The sequence below is a fragment of the Lepidochelys olivacea genome, assembly GCF_965140295.1.
Source record: "Lepidochelys olivacea isolate rLepOli2 genome assembly, chromosome: 14".
In the NCBI taxonomy this organism is placed as follows: Eukaryota; Metazoa; Chordata; order Testudines; family Cheloniidae; genus Lepidochelys; species Lepidochelys olivacea.
In genome coordinates, this window is record NC_140424.1 from 36,838,044 (window position 1) to 36,849,575 (window position 11,532).

General features: G+C 39.1%; 1 protein-coding gene and 1 pseudogene across 2 annotated transcripts; both read left to right on the forward strand.

Annotated features, from left to right (window-relative positions):
* The first annotated feature begins 1,991 nt into the window (after positions 1 to 1,991).
* On the forward strand, positions 1,992 to 2,912 carry LOC311530292 (olfactory receptor 6F1-like; annotated as a pseudogene). The gene has a single exon. The product of its transcript is annotated as an olfactory receptor 6F1-like (transcript).
* A 7,446-nt stretch (positions 2,913 to 10,358) lies between these two features.
* Positions 10,359 to 11,303, forward strand: LOC311530293 (olfactory receptor 6F1-like; the record flags this gene model as incomplete). Its single annotated transcript, XM_084646741.1, has 1 exon — positions 10,359 to 11,303. The coding sequence occupies one exon, from the start codon at positions 10,359 to 10,361 to the stop codon at positions 11,301 to 11,303; it is 945 nt and encodes a 314-aa protein (XP_084502867.1).
* Positions 11,304 to 11,532: the final 229 nt, after the last annotated feature.

Below are 11,532 nucleotides of genomic sequence, written 5' to 3' on the forward strand. Positions count from 1 at the left end.
AAGAAGTGTCCACTCCCATGGATGATGAGATTGTTTCTCATCAGGAGGACTGAGAAGAACAAAATTCAATACAAAGTATCATTTGTTTCTCCAGATGTTTAGAAAATCTGTGGAAAATGAATTTGGTCACTGTGTGGGGTGGGGTAAAATTTTCAACAGCAGCTACGGGCCAGATTTTTAAAGGTATTTAGGCACCTCGTGGGATTTTCAAAAGCATCTAGGTGGCTAAAACCCACTCAAATCCACTAGTATCTCAGGAGGATGTTAAACAGAGGCTACTAAGATTAGACATTTTTAAATCAGCAGATCCAGATAACCCGCATCCAGGAGTTTTAAAAATGCTAGCTGAGGAGCTCACTGGGCCTTTACTGTTGAAACACTGGAAGAAAGCTAATGTTGTGCCAATATTTAAAAAGGTTAAATGGGAGGACCAAGGTAATTATAGTCCTGTCAGCCTGATATTGATTCCAGGCAAGATAATGGAGTGGCTGATAAGGGACTCAATTAATAAAGAAATAAAGTAATATAATTAATGTCATTTAACATGGGTTTATGGTAAATAGTTCCTGTCAAACAAACTTGGTATCATTTCTGATGACATTACAATTGTGATTGATAAAGGTAATAGGGTTGATATAATAGACTTGTCTACGGCATTTGACTTGGTATTGCATGACATTTTGACTAAACAACTAGAAGGATACAAAAATAACATGGCACACAATACATGGACTAAAAGTTGGCTAACTCTTAGGCCTCAAAATGTAATTGTAAAAGGGATTGCAGATGACATCAAAATGAGGAAGTAGTTAATAATGAAGGGGATAGGGTTACAGAGCGATCTGGATCGCTTGGTAAGCTGGACGCAAGCAAGCAATATGATTTTACGATGACTAAATGTGAATGTATACATCTACAAACAAAGAATGTCGGAAATACTTACAGGATGGGGAACTCTATCATGGGAAACAGTGATTCTGAAAAAGATTTGGCGTTCATGGTGGATAATCAGCTGAACATGAGCTCCCAGTGTGATGCTGTGCCAAAAGGACTAATGCAATTCTTGGATGCATAAACAGGAAAAAGACTATGTCCAGTTCTCGTGTAAACAATTCAAAAAGGATGTTGATCAATTGGAGAGGGTTCAGAAAAGAGCCATGAGAATGATTAAAAGTTTAGGAAGCATGCCTTATAGTGACAGACTCAAGGAACTCAATTTATTTAGCTTAACAAAAAGAAGGTTAATGGGTGAATTAACCACGGTCTATAAATTCCTTCATGGGGAAAACATATTTAATAATGGTCTCTTCAGTCTAGCATAGAAAGGTATAACAGCATTCAATGGCTGGAAGTTTAAGCTAGGCAAAATCAGACTGGAAATAAGGCGTATAGTGAGAGTAATTAACTTTGGGAGCAATTTAGTAATGGTCATGGTGGATTCTCCATCATTGAGAATTTTTCAATCAAGATTGGATGTTTTTCTAAAAGATCTCCTCTACAAATTATTTGGGAGAAGGTCTATGTCCCATGTTATACAGAAGGTCAGACTAGATGATCACAATGGTCCCTTCTGGCTTTGGAATCTATGAATCAATGAAATCAATGAGTTTAGGTGCCTTGGTGTTTTTGAAAATCCCACTACATGACTAGATACCTTTTAAAATCTGGCCCTGAGTGACTTGAGAGCCTAAATCCAATTTTCAAAAGAGCTTTACTCTTTCAGAGCCAAATTTTCAAAAGTATGAAGATGTCTAAAGCTTCAGACAGATGCTTAGTGGGATTTTCAAAATCATCTAACCAGATTAGGTGCCTAACCTGCATAAGCATTTTTGTCAATCTGTACCATTGACTGCTCCTAAGCAACTAACATGATTTTGTAATGGGATTTAGGCTTCTATATCATTTAGACACCCTTGAAAATTGTACCTGTGATGTCTAACAATCCATGTAACAAAGCTTCCCCTGAATTATGATCTCTTGTATCTTGACAGATGGAGCCTGTGACTGGAATAGAGAAGGAAAACCAGTCCAGGATACAGGAATTTATCCTCCTGGGATTCGCCGGCAGTCAATATTTGCAGATCTCTCTTTTTGTGGTGTTTACCATGATGTACATCCTGACAGTTGAGGAAATGTTGCCATCATAGTCCTAGTGAGGGCCAGCCATCAACTCCACACCCCCATGTACTTCTTCCTTTGCAAACTCTCCTTGCTGGAGATATGATACACCACAGCCTGTGTCCCCAAGACCATTGCGATTTTCCTGGGGAAAAGCAGAACCATCCCCTTTAGTAGCTGCATCCTGCAGATGTACTTCATTTTCTCCCTGGGGAGCACAGAATATTTCCTCTTTTCTGCCATGGCTTATGACTGCTATCTGGCTATTTGCTGCCCATTGCACTATAGCACCATCATGAACAGCACCTCTTGTCTGCTCAGCTGGCCTTGGCTCCTGGGTGTGCAGTTTCCTGGCTATTTCTATCTTAGAATCTCTGATAGTTAGGTTGTCCTCATTTCTTCTGCAGCATAGATTCCCTAATCAATCTCTCCTGCACAGACACCTTTTATCATCTCGATCATCGTCATCCTGGGATTATGTTCAATAACTCTGGTCTCCTATATTTACACCCTCTCCACCGTACGGAACATCCCGTCAGCCCAAGGCCGGCAAAAGGCCTTTTCCACTTGCTCTGCCCATCTCACTCTTGTGATTATATGGTACAGCTCCACCATCTTCCTGTATGTCAGGCCTTCCAAACAGAATGCCTTGGACATGAACAAGACGGTCAACACTTTGAATACTATTGTAACTCCACTGTTAAACCCCTTCATTGACAGTCTGAGAAACAAAGAGGTGAAGGTGGCTTTATGGAAGGTATTCAGTGGGACATGAAGTTGTTTTTGAATGGCTTAGATGTTACTGGGTCTGATTCTCAGCCTGTGCTCATTTTCCCTTTGGTAGTAACTATCCCTGTTGTTTTCTTTTAATCCTGGTTCCAATTTTACATTTACACCTTTTATATTTGGGTAAAATTTTCAGAAGTGCCTAAGGGCCAGATTTGCAAAGGAATTTAGGCACCTAAAGATTCAGATAGGCCCCTAAATACCATGAAATATCTGGCTTCTAGGAGCCTAATTTTTATTGAAAAATCTACAGGACGTGAGCTCCTAAGGGCCATATTTTCTAAGGTATTTAGGTGTCTAAAGATGCAGATAGTTGTTTAGTGGGCTTTTCAAAAGCACTTTAGCAGATGAGGCACCAAAATCCCATTGATTTCAGTGGTAGCTACAAATACTTTTGAAAATCTGTCCCTTAAAATCTCTCGAGAGGTCTCATCAACAGCCAATTGACATCAATGATCATCTTTCAACTGAATTAAATGACCTTTAGATCAGGACCTATGTGGACATTACTTTTAGCAATTCACATTTTGGCCCCCATCCTGAGATCCTTACTCAAGTGCTAAATTATATTATTTTGAGTCGTCCACTTGACTCTTATGGGACTACTCACACTAGGAAAGAAAGCTTGTGCATAAAGCATGTGCAGGATCAAGACCTTAGTGACACTGGATCTCCACTCAGAAGTTTGTCCTAAGTTTAAATTTGTAGCAACTCCAGAGTTTTCATTATCTGTGATGTATAACTGGTTGGCTAACTCACACAACATTGTGTCTTTTCCCTGATTCAATAGCTGAAAAATAATTAAACAGCAGACTAAAGAACAACTTGCAGGAAATACAGAATGATGAACAACATTGGTGGATTTTTTTTTGTAATTAGTGAAGAATTTCAAAAAATCAAACTTATTTCCCTTTTTAAGGGTTCTAAGTTTGGGGGTCCTACATGTTGGTAAATGGAAACAAGTCAATAATGTTTTTTATAAAGTTTTCCTTTTAAATGTTGTCCAAAAATGAAATGAAAAATTTAATTAAAAAAAGAAAACAAAAATTCACTAAATCGACAGGTCTTTACAAAAATGTTCATTTTTGAAAAGAGTCATTTTTCAACAAAAATAAATTACAAGGGAGAAGTTCAATTAATGCTGATCAATATGTTTTCACAGAGAGTGTTTTTTGTCAAATGAACTTGATTTAACTGTGACATTTCTGACTGATAAAGGCAATGGTGTTGATGTAATAGACTTGCATTTTTCTAGAGGTTTGATTCAGGGTAACATCACATTATTTAAAAAAAATAACACAACACAAAAACAATAGTAAATTGATTAAAAACTGGCTAACTGATAGTTCTCAAAATTGATGGGAACTGTTGATTTTAATGGGTGATAGACACCTAGATGCTTTTGAGAATCCCACTAGGTTCCTAAATACCTTTACATATCTTGCCCTTGATGCCTGACTTATTTGTATTTTTGTATATTTGTATCTAGACCAGTTTTATCATCAGAGTGTAAATAAACTTTAACTTTTACCTTTGTATCCCCCTACCTTTTGGAAAGTGTTTTACTTATTAAGGCTGGGGATTTCAAAGGAGTGTAAAGACGTAGGCTGGGTTTACCAAAGGAACCTGAGAGATTCATTGTAGAGGAAATTCCAATATTTTGAAATTGGTTTTTATCCCAAATCTGGATGAAAATTTAAAATGTGGAGATTTTTTGTGGAATGAAACGTTCCAAAAAAACCCCTCAGAAATGGCAAAACATCCATTTTGATCCAAACCAGTGCAGTCAGAACCTGGAACGCCCGTTCCATAGTAATTTTCAAAGTTTCATCTTTTGATTATTACCCTGAATCATAATAAAAAAATAAACATTTCAGAACTTTTTCCAGACCAGAATTCTGACATTTCATGTAGGAAAAAATAGAGAAGACAGTTTGCCTGCCTACCTGGCTTCCTTTAAAAATTTTAATGGAATCAACACATTCCCATAGAACTGTTCTGTTCAAAAATTTTCCATCAGTTCCAGTTCCAATGTTTCAAAATGAAATATTTTATTTCAAAATGTCAATTCAAAATGAAAAACTGACATTTTGACTGAAAATGACAACAAAGTTAATCATTTGAATGTCAATTTAAGTCAAAATCTCAAAAAACAAAACTTTTCATTTTTTTGATGGGGTTTCTGAGCTGGTGGATGGGGGGAAGAAGTAGATAGGAAATATCTTAATTTTAGTAAGGCTTTTGACACAGTCCCCATGACATTCATATAAGCAAACTACAAAATGTGGTCTAGAGGAAATTACTATAAGGTGGGTGCACAATGAGTTGATAGGTCATACTCAGAGAGTAGTTATCAATGTTTTGCTGTCAGACTGGGAGGGCATATCCAGTGGGGACCCACGGGGTCATTCCTGGGTCCAGTTATTCAAATAATAATTTGGATAATGAATTGGAGAGTATGCTTATGAAATTTGCAGATGACACGAAGCTGAGAGGGGTTGCAAGTACTTTGGAGGACAGCATCAGAATTCAAAACAACCTTGTCAAGTTGGAGAACTGGTCTGAAATCAACGAGATGAAATTTAATAAAAACAAGTTCAAAGTACTTCACTTGGGAAGGAAAAATCAAATGTTCAACTACAAAATGGTGAATAACTCACTCGGTGGTAGCACTGCTGAAAGTAATCTGGGAATTCTAACAGATCTCATATTGAATAGGAGTCAACAATTAGATGCAGTTGCAAAATACATTAATAACATTTGAGGTATATGAACAAGGTATATGTCATATGTAACACGCAGGAGGTAACGGTCCCACTCTACTCAGCCCTGGTGAGGCCTTAGCTGGGGTACTGTGTCAGTTGCAGTGGGGGAGGTTTAGGTTGGATATTAGGAAAAACTTTTTCACTAGGAGGGTGGTGAAACACTGGAATGCGTTACCTAGGGAGGTGTTGGAATCTCCTTCCTTAGAGGTTTTTAAGGTCAGGCTTGACAAAGCCCTGGCTGGGATGATTTAACTGGGAATTGGTCCTGCTTCGAGCAGGGGGTTGGACTAGATGATCTTCTGGGGTCCCTTCCAACCCTGATATTTTATGATTCTATGAATTCTGGTCACCGCACTTTCAGAAAGATGTGGACAATCTGGAGAGGGTTCAGAGGAGAGCAACAAAATGATGAAAGGTTTAGAAAACCTGACCTCTGAGGAAAGGGTTAAAAAACTGGTCATGTTTAGTCTTGAGAAAAGAAGATAGTGCCGGGGCGGGGTGGGGGGGAGGGATCTGATAACAGTCTTCAAATATATTCAGCACTGTTATAAAAAGGACAGCGATCAATTGTTCTCCATGTTCACAGAAGGTAGGACAAGAAGTAATGGGCTCTTGTCATAATTTTATAGCTGGGGAAAGTGAGATTGAGAGGGGACTCAAGTAACACACCAAAGCTCCTCCTGTTTAGCAAGTGTTTGGCAAAGACAGGACTAGAATGCTGGTCTCCAGTCTGCCAGTACGGTGATGTCACCAGGAGACCAGCCTGGCTCAGCAGAGTCTTTTACACATTCTAGGGAAGTCTGTGAAATTCTGTTGAGACTGAATAGCCTCAGGGTGCTGGGAAGATGGAAGTGGAGTACAAAACCAACCCCCTCATGCAGCCAATATGAACCACAGATCATTAACAAGGTAGGTAGGGGTAAAGCCAGTTGGATGCTGGTGGAAGGAGATTCCTATCAACATCAAAATCTATAGAATTTGCCCGAGTCGTTTGGTTTTGAAGAGGCAGATTATCATTTATACTAACAATACCTCACATCACTCTGGCAGAAGAATGGGGGTTTAAAATTGGAGTGAATTATACTTATTACATACATTTTAAGGTCCCTTTATATTGCTACAGCAGTGTGAAATGACCTTAATGTAAATGTGAACCAGGTGTGATACAGTCCTATATTTGTTATATATTTAGGTGGGGAGAAAACAAGATAAACCATGTTATGATGCACCATTTTTCAGCAGCCAAGGCTATTGTGTGTCAGCCGGAGAGAAAAAACATTGTGAATGAAAGGAGTTTGTATTGATAAGCTCTACCAGAAGACGTGGTAAGTTTGATCTACTAGCCTGATCCAGCCTATCCTGGACTTATAGTTTAAAGTAACTGTATTGAGAAATACGTTCCCCTTTCTTGGTAATGTGAGCTACCTGAAAATTGCTGTTCAAAAAGGTAGACTCGTTCCTTGAGTACAGGTGTGTTGGCTCTTCAATGAGGCAATCTCATCACTTCTGTTCTAATGTAGTATGAAATCTAGGATGAACAAAAGGAAATACTATTATTTGTAAATTGTATAACTAATAGAATCAATTGGGAAAGTGGCTTTTTGCCTCAAAATTTATCAGAAAAATTAATTTTTTTTTGATAAACCAGAAGTCCAGTCAAAACATTTTGTTCTTTAGTCACCAGAAATTTCTTCTTCTTGGTGTTGTTTTGATGAATGTCCCAAAATCATGTTATTGATTGATTTGTAAAAATTTCTGTTTCATCAAAAAGACAGTGTTCATCAAAACAAATGTTATAATGGAAAATTTCCGAGCAGCTCTAATACATTAACCTGTGGAATTTACTGGTATAGTAACTTTACTGAGGCAAAGAAGAAAATATATGTATAGATACACAGAAAGATAGATAGATGCCCACCGATTTCCAATCATTGCACAGAAGTGGGAATCTCATCTCTTGCGTTCTATCCTCAGCTGCCTTTGTGATTTGAACATATCACTTCACATCCCTGCTTTAGTTTCTCTACCTGTAAAATAGGCACAGTCATACTGTTCTAGTCAAACATTCACTCCAAAGGGCCTTAAATCAGGCCATTCGTGTCTAGACATGTTCTTTTCACATTGCTTTCAAGATGTAAAGAGCTATGCAAGTGCTAAATAGCATTATCTGTGCAAAAATAAATTCAAATGGAGAGGATAGGTATTACAGCAGGGGTTTTCAAAGAGGCATAAGGGAGTTCATTGACAGCTTTTATTGCTGTTACTCATTTGAAAATACCAGGCTACAAAAACTTTCAATCATTTATTCTTTCTTCTATAATCTGATGTCTATCTCTGTTCAGGGAGGAATGTCCTTTGTACACAGTGGCAGAAGTTGTTAAGTGTATTATAGGTTGTTTCTTAAGAATCTGGTAACCCACAATGTTTAGAATAAAGAAGGAGGAGTACTTGTGGCACCTTAGAGGCTAACACATTTATTTGAGCACAGGCTTTCGTGGGCTAAAACCCACTTCATTGGATGCATGCAGTGGAAAATACAGTAGGAAGATATATATATACACACACAGAGAACACAAAAAATGGGTGTTGCCATACACACTATAACGAGAGTGATCAATTAAAGTGAGTTATTATCAGCAGGAGAAAAAAAAAACAAAAAAAACCTTTTGTAGTGATAATCAGGTTGGCCCATTTCCAACAATTGACACAAAGGTGTGAGTAACAGTGGGGCAGGGGGGGGGGGGAGGGGAATAAACATGGGGAAATAGTTTTACTTTGTGTAATAACCCATCTACTCCCAGTCTCTATTCAAGCCTAATTTAATTGTATCCAGTTTGCAAATTAATTCCAATTCAGCAGTCTCTCATTGGAATCTGTTTTTGAAGTTTTTTTGTTGAAGAATTGCAACTTTTAGGTCTGTAATCAAGTGACCAAAGAGATTGAAGTGTTCTCCAACTGGTTTTTGAATGTTATAATTCTTGACGTCTGATTTGTTCATTTATTCTTTTACGTAGAGACTGTCCAGTTTGGCCAATGTGCATGGCAGAGGGGCATTGCTGGCACATGACGGCATATATCACATGTTTAGAATGTCATTTCTAACTAGCTAGACTATTTTTCTTGTCTAGCCCAGACTCTAAGGGTTTGACTGGAAACTCGCCCTGGGAGAGGTGAGTGAAAGAGGGCAGTTGTTATGTGAAAGGGAAATTGGGAAACAATTTTACTGTGTTTCTGAGAAACAGGTTTTTTTTGTTTTTTGTCTCTCCCTGATTGCCTGGCTTGTCTTTTAGAGTGTAAGATTTTTGGAATAGGGCTGGATTCTGTGCTATGTTTGTGCCATGTGCAACACAATGGGGTCCCAACCACAGATGGGACCTTAAGGTTCTACCAGAAGATGCACAATAAGAGATAAACATAATTTATAATTTCTGATGTCAATTCCTTGTTCCTGAGAATTTGGGGTGGGATTTGCTAAAGGGTCTAAGGAGGACAGGCTGGAAATTGGAATTTCATTTTTTGAAAAAAGAAAAAAACCCTCAAGATTTCAAGCTATGTTTTGTTCTGATATGGAAAGAACACAAGGCTTTAAAAAAAAAATGGCAGTAGAAAAGAGCTGTGCAAAAGATTAACCCACTATAGCCAGGTGGTTAGAGCAGTTACCCAGATCATAGGAGAGTCGTGTTCAAGTCCCAGGTCTGGTTGATTCAGAAGTGGAGCTTAGGCCTTGAGAAGTGCATATGCCACCAGGCTATGGCATTGGTCCTTATAATTTGTTCTCACTTTGATCAGTAATTCCATCCTGGACCTAAGAACATACCTGGATGACACTTTTGTTGAAACCGATATGTTTCTGTGAAATATTTCTGTTTCAACAAAATGGTATTTTTCAATGTAAAAAAAAAAAGTTTTGTCTAATTATGTATTGTATTGTATTGTATTTTTACCAGCTCTCAGCCTAAGTATCAGAAATCCCATTGAAGATTAGGGAGTATAAGTGGCTTAGGAACAGAAGTCCTATTGACTTTCACTGGAGACTTGTGGTCCCAGGTCACTTAGGTGTTTTTTGAAAATCCCAGTCATTTTCCTGAGCAGCAAGCAAAGTTATCTTGAAGGTGAGGCATGAAGACAATGGGCCAAATCGTGAGGCTTTCTCGTGGGTGAGTGGAGTGGGGTTGATGGGCTAGACCAGCAACAGGGGAAAGATGCCATTGGGTCAGCCATCCCACTAACTCCTCATGGGGCTTGGAGGAATAAGGAGTGGAGCTCTCATCTCTGTTGCAGAGCCCGAAAGGTGCACAAGCACAGAATGGTGTTGAGTAGCACCTGCTTCCCTTCCCTTCCCTTAGCTTTAATCAGGGTTCTAGGTATTATTGCTGGGATTTTAGAAGGAGCCCTAAGGTGCCCAAATCCCTTAGAATTTCAGCATGGAATCCTGTTCCTCGTATTTCACCAGTGAAGCAAGTTCAAGCAAGAGCCAGGTCTACCAGATGCAGAGTTAAATCCCACAATTCCAGAGCCCAGATGGGTATCTTGAAAGTGTTTTAGGAGATGTGGGCAGTTTCAGGGCTGTGGATCTGCAGATTTTTTACAGGTACCCTGATAGGGTAAGGTATTTCACGCTTCACTTTTGTACATCCCAAAGTGTGTTCAACATCTTTAAATACTGTATAATCCCTCATGTTTTGACAGATGGACCTCATGACTGGAGTGGAAATAGAAAACCAAACCAGCGTGCAGAAGTTCATACTCCTGGGCTTTCCTGGCACTTGGTATTTTCGGATTTCCCTTGCAGTAGTGTTTTCAATTATGTATTTCCTTACAATTATAGGGAATATGTCTGTTATAATCTTAGTGTGGACCCACCCATGGCTCCACACCCCCATGTACTTCTTCCTCTGCAATCTCTCCTTCCTGGAGATCTGGTACACCACAGCCTGTGCCCCCAAGGCCATTGGTGTCATATTCGGGAAAAGCCAAACCATTTCCTTCACTGGCTGCATCCTGCAGCTGTATTTCATATTATCACTGGGCTCTACAGAATGTCTCATATTGGCTGTCATGGCGTATGACCGCTATTTGGCCATATGTCACCCATTGCGCTACAGCTCCCTCATGAACAGCACCTTCTCTGCTCAGCTGGCCCTCATCTGTTGGCTGGGTGGGTTCCTGGCTATCTCTGTGTTGGCATCTCTAATATCCAGGTTGTCCTTCTGTGGCCCTAACATTATCAATCACTTCTTTTGTGACATAGATTCCTGGATAGTGCTTTCCTGCACTGACACGAGCCTCATTGAGCTGGCAACTTTTATCATCTCTATTAATGTCCTCCTGGGCTCATGTGCAATAACCCTAGTCTCGTACATTTACATTATCTCCACCATCTGTAGAATCCCCTCAGCCCAAGGCCGGCAAAAGGCTTTTTCTACTTGCTCTGCCCATCTCACTGTCGTAACTATCTGGTACAGCTCCTCCATTTTTCTGTATGTCAAGCCTTCTGCACAGAACTCATTGGATTTAAACAAAATAGTCAACATCTTTAACACAATTGTCACTCCTCTATTAAACCCTTTCATTTACACTCTAAGAAACAAAGAGGTGAAGCGAGTCTTGGAAAAGGCAATCAGTGGAATGTAAAGTGGTTTTCAAATGGTCTGCATTCTGTAGAAATGTTGTCAAAGGGACCAAAATTAAAATTCCCTGAAGGTCATTTTTAGTGTGTGTGAACATTTCTTTGTTTTACAGGTTTCCTCATTGACTGTAACAACCTGATGTTGACTTACAGATGAATTCAAGTGGGAGAAATGCAAATTTGGTATGCTGAAAATTCCAAGTTGCTAAATTTGTGTGGCATTCGCCAGGATCT